The sequence below is a fragment of the Schistocerca americana genome, chromosome 4 (assembly GCF_021461395.2).
Source record: "Schistocerca americana isolate TAMUIC-IGC-003095 chromosome 4, iqSchAmer2.1, whole genome shotgun sequence".
NCBI lineage: Eukaryota > Metazoa > Arthropoda > Insecta > Orthoptera > Acrididae > Schistocerca > Schistocerca americana.
Genome location: NC_060122.1, coordinates 782,811,623 through 782,832,456, shown reverse-complemented (window position 1 = coordinate 782,832,456; position 20,834 = coordinate 782,811,623). Strand labels below are relative to the sequence as shown.

Sequence of the window (20,834 nt, the reverse complement as noted above, 5' to 3'; positions counted from 1 at the left end):
AGTGACCGGTTTCGACTCTATGAAAGAGTCATCTTCAGATTCCGGAGCGGTGGATAGACACTGCTAGATGAGTTCCGTCGACCCTCGATGCTCGTGTAACTACAGTCGACGGAACTCATCTAGCAGTATCCATCCACCGCTTCGGAGTCTGAAGATGACTCTTTCATAGAGTCGAAACCGGTCACTCACTCCAATAAAAAAATATTTTAACAAGATTGTGATCAAGACTGTTTTAAATTTTAACTTTAAGCACAACAATGATCGCCGGACCTCTTCAGTCCTTTGCCAACGACCAGTTCTACATTACTTCACTGTGTTTCACGATCTCCAGCCATGTTAACCTCAAACTTTGTCGCTCTACAATGGTCGAGTGCTACATCGCTAACACAAACAATGGACTCATGTTTCGTGTCACAGGACTGTGCTCGCCAACATGTGAAGTGTGAAGTGCATGATATTCAGAACTGTGTACCTACCGATCGATCGTATAATGCTCAAAGCGATCTACGTTCACACATGTACTTTGATTCTCAACGGGCTGCAACAACAGTTACTGTTGCACTGTGTGCAGTGCTGCCATTATTGCAAAATGCACCCGGCCACTATCAACTGCAACCTGTTCTGGGTTTGCTCACTGGCAGACTAATCAAGATCATTTTAGTGCATACATTTCTCCAAGCTCACTCCCCAAACCGGTTGCTCAAGTTTTCGACCACATTGGTTCATGTGCATCATTCGGTGTTTCGCCTTCCAGTGGCGTCTTAACCATACCGACGTGACTTCTCACAAGTTCCACTGGTCAGTTATAGTGCGACCTCACGCGGCGTGTTTTCAAATATTTCCGGGGTGGGTCAATTCAAATCAGCGCCTGTAGCCTACGGCCCAGTTTATGGGACCCCAAGGCCTACTGTGCAACCGCACATTCCCGTGGTACCAACCGTGTCAGCCGCGTAGTATTTTTGCAACACATCGAGGACAATGCAACTTGCCGTTGCTGCGGACATTTTCACCAGAAACACAGCCGTGCCGGCCTTCTGTATAACTCTCCTGTTACAGACCAGCCGGTTTTCCAAGAGACACCAAAACCGCCTTTGTCCCCTCCCCCAGGTCGTCTGCTGAAGCTGCCACCTTTGTACGAGGACAACCCAGTGTCATGGTTTGCACTGGTCGAACAGCTTTTCGAGTTGCATCACGTGTCCAAAACAACTCTAAATTCCTGTGCCTCGTCACGCACCTCCATGATCATTCGGACTTAATTTGCGATCTCCTCCTCTCGCCACCGCCTCCACCGAAATACGAGTTCGCGAAGAAGACAATCACAGAACACTTAGCCTTCTCACTATAAGAATTAATAATCAAGATCTTGTATGAGGAACCCCTGGGGGACTGAACCCCATCACAACTCTGGCGCTGCCTTCAGCTACTTGTGAATGAGCATACCACGCCAGACATCACATTGTGTGAGGTATGGTCTGCCAAGCTGCCTACTGACTTACAGATTCACCTGCTACCACACTCCTTCGAGTCAATTGGCTCTCGTCTCCACATCGCAGACCAACTGTATTCCATGCTATGACAATGCCAGCTGGCACAGCTGCTCCCATTTACCGGCCGTCTGCTAGCAAAGGCAGGGCTCGCTCCGTCTCCACGCCTTCTACACCGCCTGACAGCATCCGCTCGCTCTCTCCACCATCCGAGCACTCCAGGATCGCCCAAGCACCATATGTGCTGGTATACATGCCAGAACAAATCAACGAGGACAAGCCTCCTCTGCTGCCGCTGTCACGACCACCAGCACATCCGGCTCATCTGTACTGCTGGTACCACAACGTTTACGGCGATAATGCTAAGAAGGGCCGGTACCTTGCCAGAAGCCAAAACGCTGACCTCAGCACCTAAAAGAGGTCGAGTCCTGGGACAAACATCACAGGCGTCCTCATACATTGCACTCCGTCCACTTGTCTGCCTGGCCGAGAGGTTGTTTGTACGTGACTGACATTTTGTCACGGCTCATTTTCGTAGTTGACAAGGGCACTGATGTGTCTATCATACCTACATCGATGACTCCCCCCATCTTTTCACCAATGAGGTCACTTCTACGAGATGTCAACGCATCAACATTACAAATCTCAGGCTCTGCCAAAGTTATGGTGCACCTATCTCCTCCTCTGGGTTTTCCGTGGACATTCTACATTGCTGACATCGATGAACCAATTCTCGATATGGATTTTTTGTCCCATTACTAACTCTCTCCGAACGTAGTTCAGGGCTCAGTGCTACACCATCCCACTAACACTGTGATCTCGCACTTACGTTCCATGCTCTGTTTCCCTCGCGACATGTGAGTTAGTACGCGAGTGCTCCGCCCTCGCAGGCGACATTGTGACGTGTGTCACTAACCTACTGTCAGAATATGACTCGGCGGCACAACTCTGCCGGGAAAACGAAGAGCTGAAACAACGCATAGCACACGCTTACAACAAGCTCATCACAACTAGTACCTCGCTGCGAAACTGCAGTCCACAGTTCCGCCACCTAATCGAGCTTCTCCAGCAGACACGAGCTTGGACATTCATAAGGTTAGTCCAAAAACATTAATTGGATGTAACAATTCATGTCTGGTAGACTCTGCACCCCCGACGCACTTGCCATATTAAGACAATGCGCCTAATGACAGTCGTGTGCGCGATACAACCACGCCCACTGCGCAGGCAGCCGCCCCGTGTGTTGACAAACATTTCCCCCTCTCTCGCGCGACAGCCAAGTGACTCTGCGGTCATCAATGTTCCACGTGCGACGTCATTGCCACTCTCGCCAGCGCTGGTTACCAAGTACAAGATTGACAAGAGACAGTCGCCGAGCATTCTGACCCGCTCCGCACTGCGAGCACAGCCGCCCTCTCCAAACAAGCGCACGCCGCGCTCACATACTAGGCATGTGACTTTCAGGCAGCCCTTTCCCAATTGCACTAACAGCTACGCCCCTCATCCAAAAACTTCGCATCAGGACAATGACCAGTTTGGTGTGCAGTTCTTGGTTTCTTCCGTCACTAACGGAATGACACACGCAATAGTTACCACTGCCAGCTCTCCTATTAGGCAGAAGGTTAGACACCTCAACCCTATTAAGTTGTGCGTGGCCCAGCAGCAAATTAACGAACTTTTGGAGGCAGGTGTTCTGCAACCGTCAGACAGCAACTGGTCTTCACCAATTCACCTCGTCCCCAAACATGACGGTTCTTACTGAATGTGCAGCGATTACAGACGTTTAAACACTCGTACCGTCATGGACAACTATCCCATGCCTAACATAAATGATTTCACTCATATGTTATAAGGCGCTACAATCTTCAGTGTTACTGACTGTAAACGTGCCCACCACCAGATTCCAATAGCGCCAGAAGACATCCCTAAAACAGCTATTATCACGCCGCTTGGTTTGTTCCAATACAACTTCATGCCATTCGGCCTAAAAATCGCGGCGCAAACGTGGCAGCATTTCACTGACTCCACCTTACGACAGTTCGAGTTTTGCTTCACATATCTGGACGACATACTCATTTTCAGCAAGTCAGCTGAGGAACATGAAAATCACTTAACCATGGCCCTCCAGATCTTGAACTCCACTGGTGTCGAGGTCAAAAAAGACAAAGAGAGCAAAATACACCTTATGTCACGTTTCACTCAATGCTGGGCTGGGTCGGTCATCAAAATATTGTGCAAAAAATGGAAACAAGTCGGCAAAACATCCGGACACACACTATTAATCAGTCACGCCAAGAAAAGCTGAGAGGTTATAGCAGTGCTTAGAGTGTCAAGAATCTGGAGCACACTAACACTTGTCTGTCAGGCGGCATGCAGAAATTGTTGAAATCTCAATTGGTTCTTGTCATAAGTTTTAACTGAAAAAATGAACATGCATCAAGTTCTAGCAAAGTTGTTCCTTGTTTGATGACATAAGAGCAGAAGGAATTTTGAGTTATTGGGCGCTACAATCTTCGGTGTTACTGACTGTAAACGTGCCTACCACCAGATTCCCATAGTGCCAGAAGACATCCCTAAAACAGCTATTATCACGCCACTTGGTTTGTTCCAATACAACTTCATGCCATTCGGCCTAAAAATCGCGGCACAAACGTGGCAGCATTTCACTGACTCCATCTTATGACAGTTCGAGTTTTGCTTCACATATCTGGACGACATACTCATTTTCAGCAAGTCAGCTGAGGAACATGAAAATCACTTAACCATAGTCCTCCAGATCTTGAACTCCAATGGCGTCGAGGTCAAAAAAGACAAATTCCAGTAGTGTCAGCCTTTTGTCACTTTCTTGGTTTAAATCATCTCCACTGACGGAATACAGCCTCCCAAATCTCGCATGCAGGCCATCACTTCACTGCCGCCCCCAGCTAGTTACAAAGAACTCTGACTTCTCTGGGCACAATAAATTACCACTGTCATCACCTGCCCTCTGCTGCCGCCCTGCAGGCCCCGCTGACAGACTTGCTGTCGGGTAAACAGACTTCAGGACTCAAACCCATTCACTGGACTGCACCTATGCTGGAGGCTTTCAATGCATTAAAGACTTCTTTAGCTCACACTGTGACACTCGCCCATCCCCACTCCACGGCTGAGTTGTTCATCACTATGGATGCCAGTAACATCGCACTGGGAGCGGTACTACAGCAATGCAAGGCAGACATGGTTACCCCTCTTCATTTCTTCTCTAAAAAACTATCAATAGCTCAGAAGAAACACTAAACTTTCAACAGAGAACTCCTTGTCGTCTATGAGGCCGTCAAACACTTCTGCCCTGACGTGGAGGGTCACTCATTCTTCATCCTTACAGATCACAAACCCCTCACAGATGCTTTCTGCAACCGCCCCCCCCTCTCCCTCCCCCGCCCCCCCCCCCCCCCCCCCGGCATTTCCGCCACTTTGATTATTTGTGGTATTGTACACAATTTTGCTAGCACATAATGTCAGACAAACTAGCCAACGTCTAGTGTATGTTAATTGGAATGGAAAAGTTTAGTATCAAATGAAACAGAAACATCATAATTGTAAATATCTGAAACTAGCACACATAGCTGAAAAATAAACAATCTTATAAACATAACACATTTAAAGATATTTCAAATAACGAGTTATGCATGTGAGGCTACTAAAAAAAGATTGGAGGAATACTATCTTAGAATATGGTTTGTTGCTGTTTCTGAATAATTCATGTTTGTTACCTCCAGCATAAATGAATGTCCAATGTCGAGCTGTTTGTCTAAACATGTCCTGATTTTCTTTGAACTGCTTTGCTACAACAGCATCTTGAGGATCATCTGGCTCAGCTGCAGCCAGAAGTGCCTGAAGGGACAGCAGAACTGTTCTCAGTGTCATTGCAGCAGCCCTGAAACACAAATGTAGGATACCACAAAGAAAAATAAATGTGTGAAGTACAGTGAACTAGCAAATACCATGGACTTGCAATGACTACTGTAGATATGGTGTCACCTATAATTACGTTGGTGCATAAGTTCACAGCATTTTTGTTTTGCACATTGGTATTTTGGTTGCTCTGGGTTTATTTATTGATTTACATTTTTTATTTGTAGTTCACTGTTGCATGAGTTTACATATTGTCATTCTGTCATTAGGAAATAGTGAGTGGAGTTGTGGCTGCCACAAAATGGAGTGCCAACTGGAGAAATTGGAACATTTTGGACACACTCTTCTGTTTAAGTTCCAAAGAGATGAGACAGCAGCTGAGGTAGCCAGAAACATTTGCACTGTGTATGGAGGTAATGCAATTGGACAGAGCACGGCAAGAAAATGGTTTTCATGTTTTAAGGAGGTTCGTTTTGACATTAATGACTCTTCAGTTCATGAAGATCTTTATTATTATTATTATTTGGGTTGAGGAGGGCACTCAACATCATGGTCATCAGCACCCTGACAAAACAAGTCAGCGTGCAAATCTCATGGGTGGGTTCAAAGCATGCTGTGGAGATGGTTCAAAAAGCAAGTGTATGGGTACTGCATGCTCTAAGCTAAAATCACAAAAATCAGCAGGTGGCCAGTGTGCTTGCTCGTCATTAATTGTCTCATGAACAACACTGAACATTCCTTTCGTGTATCATTTCTGGTGATGAGAAATGCTGTCTTTACACTAATATAACGAAAATAAAGGAATGGTTGAGCCCAAACAAAGAAGCAACTCCCCATAAAAAGACCTACATGCACCCGCACAAAAGGTAACATCATGCATCTGCTGCAGAAGCGATGGTGTGGTGTACAAACTGCTTCCCTGAGATGTAACCATCTGCTGAAATTTATTGCTAAAAACAGACGCCTCACAGGTGCAACCCAGAAACAATAACCAGGAAGACAGCATGAGGTGATGCTACTCCACAATAATGGTTGCCACATTCCACTAGACTGACAAAAAACACTACACAGGAGTTGGGCTGGGAAGTCATTCCCCACCCACCTTATTCACCTGATCTTGTGACCTCAGATTTTCATGTTTTCTATTGAAAAACCTTCAAGGAACTTCATTTCCGGATGAAAATGTGCTCCAAACTTGGCTCGACGAGTTCTTTGCCTCAAAACCTTGTGACTTCTTGAGTCGCATAATCTAAAAGTTAGCCCAGCATTGGCAGATTGTTGTAAACGGTGGAAAAGAGTATATCAAACAATGGAAAACCCATTATATTGATGACCAATGTCTCTTATGTTTATCTGTTGTGCTTATTAAACTTATGCAAAAATGCTACAACCTTATGCATCTACCCAATAGTATGTTTTTATGCCATTATATGCTTCAGAGACCACTGCAAGTTCTATACAATTTGTCTTCTTTCTTTTTTGCCCATGAAGCTGTTGGCAACACTGCATTCATCACAAGCTACTGAGTAACCTCACTGTTTGAAATTGTTGATATTAATTTCCAAGCTGTTATTACTTGAGTGAAAGATGGGACAAGTGTTCAAAGCAGTTTTGTGTAAAAGTAGGGAAAACTTGTCTAGAATTATTTGAAGTTCTGACGCAGGCTCACACAGATGATGCTCTAGGTTAATTGCAATGTTACCAATTTTTTTCCAGTTTGAAAGTAGCTGTCACAAAACTGAAGGTGACTTAACCAGGAATACATTCAACTCCCAACTAGTGATGCTTAATAGTGTGCTTCCGGGTATTCTGCAGAGTTGCTATTTCTAGTTTCTGTACAATATTTAAACGACGGGCCCAGTCGCCTTTGTCACAAACTGTGAGTTTTGCTGTTATGTGTACTCACTGCCTGGACTCCAACCATACTGTGAACTGATGATTTGCTCTTTGTTTTTCAGAGGTCACAGCAGTATTCCACGAAACACAAATTCTTCCAGCATTTTCCTACTCTGGTGGGCATGGTGGCCAATGAGATTTCAATAAATTGAGTGCCAGACCCCAAACGTTATTTGAACTGAAACCCTTTATCCCTGCTAATTAGGTTTTCCAATGTCTATATTTTGATACTCCCCTTAATTATGCTGTCCCACAAACTTTGTGTTTGTACCGTAATACTAGTCAATTCATTCCACAATTATATTTGAGATAGTGCTTGGTGGCAGTTGATTTGCATCATTGTCTTAGTCGCTAATGTCCCTAGCATCTTTGTTTGATTATTCGGATAGTCTGCCGCACTTAAGACATGCCACATTCGTTGGGAAGTGGTACACATCCAGCTTTCAGAGGCCTAGATTGTTTTTAACATTACAAACAATGCTTTTTATTTTAGCTGAAGAAAGCAAAATACACCGTATGTCACGTTTCACTCGATGCTGGGCTGGGTCGGTCATCAAAATACTGTGCAAAAAATGGAAACAACAAGTCGGCAAAACATCCGGACACACACTACTAATCAGTCATGCCAAGAAAACCTGAGAGGTCATAGCAGTGCTTAGTGTGCCAAGAATCTGGAGCACACTAACACTTGTCTGTCAGGTTGCATGCAGAAATTGTTGAAATCTCAACTGGTTCTTGTCATAAGTTTTAACTGAAAAAATGAACATGCATCAAGTTCTAGCAAAGTTGTTCTTTGTTTGATGACGTAAGAGCAGAAGGAATTTTGAGTTAATGCTTGCAAGGCTCTTTCTCCTTCTCCTTTCTATTCTTTTGTGACTCTACAGCTCAATGTGTGATCATTGCCCTCTTCAACAATTTTCCAGTCATTTGCTAGAGCTCCCCCCCCCCCCCCCCCCCATTCCATTTTTCAGAGATTCTGACTGCATTCTACCATCTAATTCTCAGCTGACTGTACTCTGAATTTCCTTGTAATACCTTTCAGGATACTTCTGCATCACTCATCAAAGGTATAGTTTCCCACTGTTGTTGAAGCCAGCACGTTCTCCTTCCATGTCTTCCTGGCAGGCACATTTTTTGTTTTCTGTTAGTTGATGTTTAATCTTATATTTATGCTAGCCTGTTAAAGGGTGACTCTTGCACTGCCTTTCGGGTTCTTGCCACTATACCCATGTCATCTGCATAAGCAAGCATCTGCACTTATTTATGGAAGATCGTCCCCGTTAAAAATGTTTGCATCTCTCCCCACCTTTTCCAGAGCAGCATTAAAAAGGAGACAGGCCAATGCGTCTCCGTGCCATATTCCATTTTCAATGTTTAGTGTATCAAACATCATTCTTCTCATTCTTATGCTCCTTTGTTTCTCACTCATTGTCATTCACACTTGCCGTACCAATTTTCTATGGATTCCCAATTCAGGCAGGGCATGATATAACTACTCTATTATCTATACTATCATATGTTACTTCAGAAGATCTTTTGGCCGAGTGCTTACTTGTTTAGCAGTGTTTTTGTTGAGTGTGTCTGCAACTCAAGATCTCCACTATATGATGAGTAGCAATGTATTCTTTTCATAATACTGTCATTATTCCATGTTGGATTTTCCATTATTTGACATGCTGCTTTAAAGTCAGTAAAGAGGTGTGTCCTCTAGAATTTGCCTTAGGGTACACATATGCACTACAGCTGACTTTCTTGGAGAAATCCATACTGATATGGCACCGTCTCTCTCTGAATTACTGGGAGGACATGGTTGAATAGCATGCTGAAAAATACTTTATACTCCAAGTTAAGTAAAGAGATCCCCCTACAGTTATCACATTGTAACTTATCTCCCTTCTTATATATGGGGCTTATTATTCCTTCTTTCTAAAGCTGGGGCATTTTCTCCTCTTCCATTACTAAAACAGCCATCTTTGAGAAGACCCATCCCAATTTGCTACAGCCTTGCTTAAGCAGCTCTGCTGGCATACAGTCTGTTCCTGCTGCATTGATGTTTTCTAGATTCTTCATGGCAGTTCAAATTTCTTCTAGCTTTGGTGGATCTATGCTATCAGAGTAATTATCTCTGTGTATCTCTGTCTCTTGATGTCATTATTCTGAAGTTGAAGAATTTTTTTGAAGTGTTGGCGCCCTCTTTCACGTCTCTCTTTCCCCTCAGTTAAAAATTTTCGTTTCATCTTTTTTCAGGTTTGTTTTACCACCAAAGGTTTTCCATGACGCATTTACTCCTCTGCACAATTGCCTTGCCTCACCCTTATTCCTCAGAAGCCCCGTTTCTTCAGTCTGTTTCATCCACTCTCTCTCCTTGTTGTTTGGTGGGTCCTCTATTCAATCTTTCATTTTTCTTTATAATCTTCAACCATACTTCTTGTACACCATGACTGTAGCATCCTTTTATATGCCATGTTCTTTTCTTCAATTAGTATTTCGCATTCGAGACGAAACCATCTTATATGGCTTACTTCACTTCCCCACATTTCATTTTATGATATCTCCACTGTGCTTTTAATTATTCCCTATATTTGATGTTATTGCATTCTCCAGATTTTTCAAATATCCATGATTTCCTCTGCTGGTACTGCTCTCTAATTCAGCCAATTCTTGAAGTGCTATATTATATTTAGGCGTACCGAGTCGTGTTCCTTGCACTGCATTGGAGATCCTAGCACTCACTCATGGCTATACTGGGAAATGATGCAACTCTTTATTTGAGCCTCTTAAGGCTCCTCACATCCAATAGAGCTGATCTGTGCCCCAAACCTATAAGCACATGGTCAATTTGACTTATTACGTTTCCATCTGATGATATCAGATGGAGTAGTGTGTTTACATTTTGCGGCATGCACTGCAGCTGTAGCGGTTATAAGCTAAGTACTGACAAACTTATTTGTGTTCTGTAATACAGTTATTAAATTTAATAGATTTCAGCGGTGTTGCGTGTCGTTTGTGGCGAAATAACGACTTAATAAACTTTTGTAATCGTTCGCTCGCTGTGTTTTAGAGTGTTTTCAGTGTGTTGAAGTCGTTAGTAATTTTCGTGCTTTAGTTTTCAACTGACGTTTATTAATCTTTCTAGTGAAATATTTCAGTAAAATTTTCATATAGTGTTTTAACTTCACTTAGTGTTACAGTGGTAGTTTTAATTTTTTGGTTGTAGCTAATAATTTTGTGAAGTTTTGCTGGTATTGGTATCGGCTGTGTTGTAGTAGTATTAATACAAGTAGCTGCTTTCTTAGTAGGCAGAGAATTTCGAGACCATTATTGTTAGTTCTTAAATAGTTCTACTTGTGTAACTGAACTTTGGTAATGTAGACGTATAGTTTGTTTTTGTTTTTTTTTTTTTTTTCAGTAACTGTAAAATTTACGAGTGAAAAGTGTGGGCTCTGTCGTAGGTTTGCTAGTAGTGGATTACGGTGTGGGATTTGTTCAAAGTATTTTCATTGGGGGGAATGCAGTGGGGAAGCCAGTGATCATTTTAGGGAGATCCTCTCCTGGGAATGTAGAATCTGTAGTAGAAACAAGTTAATAGAGGAGCAGGAGCGTAAGATCTGTGCCCTTCAGGTGCAGTTACAATGCGCAAAATAGGAACTAGATAAGTTGAGGAGGGTGAAGGGTGGTGAGGAATGGGAACTGGCAGTTGGCAAGAAGATAGCTAGGAAGAGGAGGTACTCAGACAGTTTTACTTTGCATACATGCAATAGATACAACCAACTGTCAGAGTTGAGTGGAGAGGAGCCTCGTGTAGCCGTAGATGTAGGTAGCTTGCAGCAGTCCTCAGCAATTAGGAGGCCTAGGTTAGTTGCAAAGTCTAGCAGAAAGAAGGTTCTGCTGCTAGGTAGTTCCCACGGTAGAGGTGTGGGCCAGCAGCTGCAGGAAGTGTTGGGGAGTGAGTACCAGGTCACCAGCATTGTGAAGCCTAGTGCAGGGTTGGCTCAGGTGACTGAAAGCATAGGAGAGTTACGTAAGAATTTTACAAAAGAGGATCAGGTAGTGATAGTGGGTGGAGCAGGGAACAGTCTCGATAGGGACGGGGAATATGTTGTCTGTGGTGACTTGGTTAAGATAGCTACTCAAACTGGTGGTACTAATGTGCATTTCGTACAACTGTTTCAGCGTCATGATCAGCCTCACCTTACTGTGGCTGTTAGGCGCGTTAATGTGGGGCTGGGGAGGGCACTGATGGCGGAGGGCATGGATCACATCTCAGTGGTGCCAGTTGGGTCTATCAGTAGATGGGGTTTCACTAGGCATGGCCTGCACCTCAATAGGTATGGGAAGGGAGGCTGGCTAAGCTTATAGGTGACAGTGTAGTGGGTGGTGGTGGTGGTGGTATCACTCTTGGAAAAATTCCTATAGTAGTTGGTGTTAGGTCTGCACCTTTTTTAGACTGAAGTCAGCTGATAGGTATACCTGCTTAAAAGAAGTGCCTCTAACTAAGGGCTCACCTCCAGAGGATGTAATACTTCCAAGTAGAGAAGGAATTAGCATATTTCATCAAAATATAAGAGGTATTAGAGATAAAGTTAGTGAACTGCTAATAGATGTTAACTCTGATATTATTGGTATATCAGAGCACCACTTAAATAATTTGATAATTCAGAGGCTTTCTTTACCAGGCTACAGATTAGCTGGCTGTTTCTCAAGGAGTTCCTTGCGGGATGGGGGAGTGGCTCTGTACGTAAAAAAACAGTATTTCATTTGAGTCCATAGACGTATCATGACACTGCACTGAACAGATATTTGAAAGTTGTGCAGCATTAGTTGAATTTAGTGAACCTAAACTTCTAATTGCTGTTGTTTATAGGTCCCCTAACTCGGACTTCAGAGCATTTTTGCTTAAGCTAGAGAAGGTTCTTGATTCACTTTGTAGGAAGTACCAGAAAGTAGTTCTATGTGGTGACTTCAATATTAATTTTGTACATGATTGTGCAAGAAACAGGATGTTAGTAGATCTCCTAAATTCATATGATCTGATGCAAACTGTGTTTTTTCCAACTAGGGTGCAGGGGAACAGTAGCACAGTCATAGACAATATTTTTATTCATTCTTCATTACTAGATGGGCATTCTGTTAGTAAAAGGGTGAATGGCCTTTCAGACCATGATGCACAAATTTTAACACTAAAAGGCTTTTGTACTCTTAACCAATGTCATATTTAATTACAAACTACGTAGGAAAGTTAATCCAACAGCAATAGAGAGTTTTTAAAAACTTGTCAAGGAACAAGAGTGGCAAGATGTTTATAGTGCCGATAATTTAGATGATAAATACAATGCTTTCCATAAGACATTTCTCATGCTCTTTGAGAGTTGCTTTCCATTAGAACATTCTAAATGGGGTACTAGCAGTAATGGACAGCCCAGTTGGCTGACTAGTGGGATAAGGATATCATGTAGAACAAAGCAGGAATTATATCAAAATGTTAGAAGTAGTCACAATCAAGCTACCGTAGCCCATTACAAACAGTATTGTAAGGTGCTTAAAAATGTTATTAGCAAGGCAAAAAGTATGTGGTATGCAAATAGAATAGCTAATTCACAGGATAAAATTAAAGCCATATGGTCAGTTGTGAAGGAAGTGTCTGGTCAGCAGCACAAGGTTGACAATATAAAGTCAGTTTGCAGTAATAATATTTCTGTTACTGATAAATCAGATATATGCACAGTATTTAACAACCATTTTCTGAGCATTGCTAGTGAATTAAATAAAAATTTAGTATCTACAGGAAATCATATAAATTTCTTAGCAAATGCCTTTCCGAGATTGACGTCTGAAATACTCCTCTGTGATACAGACAAGAGGGAGATTGAGACAATAATCAAATCACTGAAGACTAAGGACTCTCATGGTTATGATGGAGTGTCTAGTAGAACATTAAAGCACTGTGCTGCACATGTTAGCCCTTTATTTAGCCATATTTGTAATTTTTCCTTTAGGAATGGTCAGTTTCCTGAGTGATTAAAGTACTCAGTAGTAAAGCCGCTTTATAAAAAGGGAGAAAAGGATAATGTAGATAATTTTAGACCTATTTCTATGCCATCAGTGTTTGCAAAAGTTATCGAAAAGGCTGTGTATGTAAGGTTAATTGATCATTTTATATCACACAATTTGCTATCAAATGCACAGTTCGGCTTTAGAAGTCGTTTGACAACTGAAAATGCTATATTCTCTTTTCTCTGTGAGGTACTGGATGGGCTAAACAAAAAGTTTCGAACGCTTGGCGTATTTTTTGATTTAACAAAGGCATTTGACTGTGTTGATCTCACAATATTGCTCCAGAAGTTGGACCATTACGGAATAAGGGGAGTAGCTCACAATTGGTTCACCTCTTACTTTAGCAACAGGCAGCAAAAGGTCATTATTCACAATGTTGATAACGGCTGTGATGTGGGATCTGAGTGGGGTACTGTCAAGTGGGGGGTGCCCCAGGGATCAGTGTTGGGGCCGCTCCTGTTCCTTATTTATATAAATGATATGCCATCTAGTATTATGGGTAAATCTAAAATATTTCTGTTTGCTGATGACACTAGCTTGGTAGTAAAGGATGTTGCGTGCAACATTGACTCAGTTTCAAGTAGAGCAGTACATGACCTCAGTTCATGGCTTGTAGAAAATAAACTAACGTTAAATCACAGTAAGACTCCGTTTTTACAGTTTCTAACATACAATTCAACAAAACCTGACGTTTTAATCTCACAGAACGGGCATATGATTAGTGAAACTGAACAGTTCAAATTCCTAGGTGTTCAGATAGATAGTAAGCTGTCATGGAAAGCCCACGTTCAGGATCTTGATCAAAAACTTAATACTGCTATTTTCACTATTCGAATGGTATCGAAAGTGAGTGATATTTCGACACGTAAATTAGTCTACTTTGCTTATTTTCATTCACTTATGTCGTATGGTATTATGTTTTGGGGTAACTCTTCCCATTCTAGAAGGATATTTTTGGCTCAGAAATGGGCGGTTCGGGCAATAAGTGGTGTGAATTCACGAACCTCTTGTCGACCTCTTTTCACGAGTCTGGCCATTTTGACATTGGCCTCTCAATATGTATATTCCTTATTGTCGTTTCTTGTTACCAATATTAGTTTATTTCCAACAATAAGTAGCTTTCACTCGGTTAATACTCGACAGAAATCAAACCTCCATTTGGATCGGACTTCCTTAACTCTTGTGCAAAAAGGTGTGCAGTATACTGCTGCATCTATTTTCAATAAGCTGCCACTCGAATTCAAAAATCTTAGCAGTAATCCACGCACTTTCAAATCAAAACTCAAGTGTTTCCTCATGGGTCACTCCTTCTATTCTGTCGAGGAGATCCTTGAAAAATTAAGATGATTCTCATTGTATTGCTGATAGCGTTTGCTTAAACTTATGGACTGATTTTCTTTCAGGTTCATGAACATTTATTTTTATCTGTTATTACTTTTTATGTTCATGTACTGACATGTTCCATGACCCTGGAGATTTGCTCCGCAATTTGGTCCTACTGACCTTTACATTTAAATAAATAAAATCAGTGCTTCTTTGTGTATATCTTTTTGTGGGAAAAGTATTGAACCCACAACCACATTTTTAGATGCTGCAGATAATATAAATCTTGTTCTGCTTGAATGTTTGATGTGAAATCTCATTGTTGCCATAAAGATCTGTTCTTACCCCACTTGAGCATTTAGATCACCAGCTACTATTTTTGATGGCCATCAAATGTTCTTTTCAAAAGTTCAAAGAATACTTTTTGCTCTTCCTCCTCAGATTCTTTGGGTGTTAATTATAAGCACAGAATTTGCCCTTTATCTTGAGTATTGATAACTTTGGCTAATACATGTAAACACAGTAGTGACAAGTTTTCTCTGGTAATTTTTTAATTTAGTACTTAATAACTTTTTGTCAACTAATTTTCAAAACAGATCTACTTGTATGACGAAATCTGAAAGTACTACCGACATTTCCAACATTATTAATTCAACGTTAATTGAAATGTAAGAGTTGAACATTCTGCCAACATTGAGGTCATTACAGGTTGTGCACCAGCATAAGAGGACTAATTTTGGAGGGCAGGAATTTGCTCAATGCCCCTCATCTTCTGCCCCCCCCCCCTCCTCCTCCTTCCTCCCCCTCTCCTTGTCCATCTCCTCTTTCTCCCTTTCTCAGTCCATCTCCTCCTCCCTCCCTTCGCCTCCTCCTCTCCCCTCTCTATTGTGCTGTGAGTGTATGTACTTAAACTAGAAAAATGAGCAGTAGTATGAAAGCTAACAAAGTTTCTATGCTTCTGTGTCTATGCACAACACATTAATCAGTTATGTGTGAGAAATTGCCTTTCCTCACATTTATGTATTTCTGAATTTGCTACGTGCTGCACTGTGCTTCAGACGTCACAGAACAGTGTGTTTTAAGTAATATAATTGAACACTGTGAATCACATAAAGGAAAGGAAGTATAATTTTGAAAGATATAATCTGAGGAGTGACTGGCACTTAGTTGGCATCTGCTGGTAGATTAAGATAAAAATTGATACATTAGCCAAAAATGGTATAATTTCATTGGTAATTTTCACCACAGCCATCTGAACAAACTCTGATGACAGCATCTGGGAATATTCAAATTTAGAATGATAAAACTTTTAAATACAGACGTATCCCTCTCATGCTGTTTTACAAAGTTGAAATTAGTTATTTTTAAAACATCCGTCTACAAACACACACACAAAAAAGAAAAAGAGTCAAGTTCATGATTGGGCGGTAATGGAAAAAGCTAAAAAAATTACGATATATTATCTGCAAAATATAGTTTTGCAATCTTATAGGTGACTGGCCACGTCATATGCAAGAAAGCTGAACAAAAGGGTGGTATAAGAAATGAAGTAGAATATCTTTTCAGTTCACAGATTTATTCAGTCTGTACACAAATTTTCTTTTAAGAATATACCTATGACACTCTAAAGGAGGTCAGTGTTAGGAACCCAAACAAGATACGGCAACTCACTGAAAATTCTCCTTTGATGTGAATTCCGTGCCAATCACAAACTCTTTCAACAGTCGAAGCAGATGGAAATCACTGGATATAGCACCAGGGCTGTTGTCAGGGTGGCTTTGTATCTCCAAACAGTGGCACTGTAACAAGCCACATGTGCTGTTGACCAAGCATGCCTGGGCATTATCGTGTGATAACACAATGATTTGTTTGTAGCAAACTAAATCCATCTTCAAGAGCTGCCTCATTGCAACTGCCTCAATCTGTTGTAATGGTGGACAGTTACTGCTCTATCTTGGTGAGTAAACCAATGAGAAACATATACTTATGATCCCCGAAGAGCATCAGCATTATCTCCATTGCAGTGAGAGAGGATCCTGAACTTCTTGAAAGATGGAGATGATGTATGTTGCCATCACAGAAGCTTGCTGCATCATTGGTATCATATGCTGCACTAACATTTCATCCCCTGCAACAATACAGTGCACAAACTGCACTTCCTCCTCATGGTATAGTATCAAGTACATGACAGAGAATCCCATCGTAGTAACTCTTACCTCATGCAAGTTACCTTGGAGCTCTGGATGAATATTTTTCTCTTTTATCAGCAACTTATGACAGAAGTCTTATTCTGCTCCCAGCAAGATGTTCATTGTCTTACCAATAATAGTAATATTTTTTTTTAGCAAAATGAAGAGGAACATTACCTTAGTATCAGATTTCATATAATGTCTTCTCTGGACTAAAAGTTTTGAAATTCTAACAATTTAAAACCTCTCACTGTGTTTCTGGATGCAATATCTGATGGTACATAAGTGTCTATAATAAAGATGTAGCCAATCTGTCCTATTGGTTATGACACTCTTATAGTACAGAAAATGGGAGTGATGTGTTTACTATCATAACTGCATTCAGTGTAGCATTGACTAAATGACACACATTTCAAGAAAATACAATAAAATGATTTTTTTTCCAAGTTTGTAAAACCAGTTCTCCTAATAACAGCACAAGACAAGTGATATACTGGAAAGAGTTACCCTACATTTCATAATTAAGATGAGAGAAATAACAGCAGGAAAGGGATGAAATAAATTAGTACAGTTCAGACAATACGATGAAATCCTGTTATGGCCAAGACATTTTCAGAAATAAATATTTACAAAAGATATCAACACAAGGAGTCCTTCACTGGCAGAAAAATTCAAATATTTAAAAGAAAATTACGAAGGAAGGCCGTAAACAAAATAAGGAATCCTCGAAAGTACACACAATAAATATAGAGAAGAAAGAATGGGATATACCACTAAGGTTAGAAATCATAGCGCACGGAACTGTTTGTTAAATCAGTTCACTGCTTAAAGGAAAATCCAGGATGAAATGTAACAATATTACGAAAAGGAGAGATGCCACTCACCATACAGCAGAGATGCTGAGTCGCAGGTAAGCACAACAAAAAGACTGTCACAAATAAAGGTTTCGGCCAGTAAGGTCTTCATCAAAAAAAGACGACACACACACACACACACACACACACACACACAAAAAAAAAAAAAAAAAAAAAAAAAAAAAAAAAAAAAAAAAAAAAAAAAAAAAGGACGACTGCAGTCAACTTTCCTTTTCATAATATTGTCACTGCTTAAAGGTTGTGATATATTTATTTCTTAATTTTTAACCTTGTATGAAGTAAAACAAAAAGTACATAATTAGGACAACACACTTTTGTTTACAGCTTCCAATTTTTTACCTTTAAATTGCTTTTCAGCACACCATTGAGAGAAACAATAAATGAGTCTGCACACAAACAACAAACAAAATTCAAAAAAATCATAAGACTGATTCTATACTATCTGAACTGATAGACAATGGGCAGAAAAATTGGGCAGTCACAACTCATTTGATTTTTATGGAATTGGAAGCAAAGGTAGTGAAATGCATCCATCAAACAAATTCACATGTGCTATAGTGGTGTAAATAGTTATGTAATAGATTCATACGACTGCAACGTAACCTCCTCAAAAGGCATGCTTACTCCAGCATTACATCCATTGAAACTGTGTTGTGCAGAGGTATTATCTTTCCCACAGAAATCATGAACTGCAGTGTTTGAGTTTTGAATTGTATTACGACACTGTGTTCCACCTGAACTGATGGATGGAGAGAAGGCTCAAAAGAGCCATTTCATCTTTTTTTCCCCTAATATCTATTCTGAATACTTTCAATTTTTATCGGCATGGCGTATGTAAAAAGGACAAAGTAAATGCAGTGTGAATACAACTTAATAATGGTATGGGTTTGTTAGTTTTTGTTGAGACTATATTTGGTGATGGAAAGACAAGGTTTCACAACAGAATTTACAAAATGTTTTTATGCTAATAATTGTGCATATTATTTTCTGTGATAAGACATATGCCATTTAGTGTCTTTAACTGTCAAATCCACATTAATTCTACAGCTTTGGGGCAACTGCTAAACATCTGGCATGAAAAAAACTTCTCAGATAAGACAGAATTAATGTATAAAGAAGTATTTGTGAAGAATCTGCACTGATACCAATAATCACTGTTACTATGTGTCCTTTTTGACATCATACAGTATCAATCAAATGTATGGCAAGACAGAGGACTTTTTTTACAAGTATTGGCTATATCATCCTCAATGGTGGAATCATCAAAGCTGAAAGTAACATCGAGCATAATTAAGGAAGTGTGGTAGGGCAATTCCTATTCATTATATAAATGATTCACTATACAGCACCAATTATCATCTCTGACTATTCATGAAAGAACACTACAAAACTAATGATGATACAGCTTATTAGCACATGGTGCAAAGAGTGGCAAGTGAGTTTCAACACAAACAAATGAAACATGATGAACGTAAACAAACAAAAACCTGTTCTCCGATATAGATTATATGATAATTGTCTAGAGCCTGTGAATACTGTGAGGAAAGCAGATGCCATGGCAAAGTTAATTGGAATAAGCCTTAAATAACATAATTACGAAAGTGGACTCATACGAAACATTCGCCACACAAAATCTTGAATGTTGCCCTTTCATCTCTGATTCTTACCCAAAATGAATAATAGATGAGGTGAAAAAAAGTTCTTAAAGGAATCATTTGATTCATTTAAGGGTTGAATAATGGAAGGAGTAAAGGTAACAGCTCACCATATACATAAGGTGTAGAGTGACTGAGAGCCAAGAGTGAAAATGTTGCTAAACTTTTAGACAATGTCCTTCTCCAGATACAATCTCTACAGAACACACATACATCTGCATGGTTACATTTTACTGGCTGACTATTGGGAGACTAAGACATGCAGGTATGCAAATTCTGTATTAGCTCTCAAAGAGAAAACTGCCCAAAGCTTTAGCAACAAGCTCAATTTTGTTTATGTATCTACAGATCACTCAATGCCTCAACTATACACCTTCCAATATTTATATTCCACTGATGGTTTTCATTTACTATCATTATAGGTCTGATTAATCAAAATTGGGGTAGGAGACTGCTGTTAACCACGAAGCCACCCCCAAAGCAAATAAATACATAAATAAATAAAAAATACTAAGATCTGCACAAATATCACCAAATAATGTCAATGTTACACTTAGAGAAATTCAGAGACTTTCAAAGGCATACTGTTAGTTGTTGTTCTTACACCTAACCTATTCACTAGTAAAATAGGAGTGGACAGAAAGGAAGAGAGGTATAAAATTCATACACTTTGCACCGTTTTACTCACTTCTTTGCGGAATATAAACGTGGATGTAAATGCAGTCTCAAATTTCAAAAAGGTGGGAAAAATATCCTCCAATTCACTCAAGTTACCTATTGAATCATAAGTTAAAAAAGTCCCTGTGATACAATTTGTACAATGTTATTACATTTTATATAAAATTATTGCACATTTTATTTTAATGTTATTTGAATCAACTACGTTAATGAAAGTGATAAAGAAATACATACCACTGATCTTTTAATATGTCCAAACATATTGCACCTGTTACAGACGATATATTTGGGTGCCAGATTTTTGTTATAAACCGTACCTGGAATAAGATAAAAATTTATAATTACATTTTCAAAACAAGAAAGTCAAATTCAATGTAAAGAAAGCTTCAAATATAAAGTTTTTATTGTGCGATCGTGTGTAGGTTTTACTAGTTTCGACAGTATTGAGCTGCCACCTTCAGATATACAGTGTACAGGTTAAGAAATCATGCTGTCCAATAAACCTCATGTTTGTTTTTGTGCCATCATAATGGACTAAAAAAAAAAGGGCCAGTAGAACATTAAGAAATATAACTGTGTTCACATGGCAAGACAAGAGTCATTTAAGTGTGGCACGTCAAGAAGTATTGCATGTGCCTGGGTTGGCTGCAGGCTGGGTATGTAGCGGCAGCCGACTCAGGCACATGCGACACATCTTTGTGTATCACATTTTTATAACTCTTGTTTTGCCGTGTGGACTCAGTTATATATTATATGCTCTACTTTCTTTGTATTATGAGTCCATTA

At 40.2% G+C, this 20,834-nt stretch overlaps 1 protein-coding gene across 1 annotated transcript in view; it reads right to left on the bottom strand.

The window, feature by feature from the left end:
- The window catches only part of LOC124612763 (ubiquitin-conjugating enzyme E2-22 kDa), a 107,259-nt gene that overhangs the window by 28,286 nt on the left and 58,139 nt on the right, over positions 1–20,834 (bottom strand). Inside the window, exons 3-4 of the mRNA XM_047141156.1 lie at positions 20,283–20,365; positions 5,237–5,400 (exon numbers count right to left, since the gene is read on the bottom strand). Of these exons, the coding sequence (XP_046997112.1) occupies positions 5,237–5,400; positions 20,283–20,365 (247 nt within the window). The remainder of the gene's footprint in view (positions 1–5,236; positions 5,401–20,282; positions 20,366–20,834) is intronic.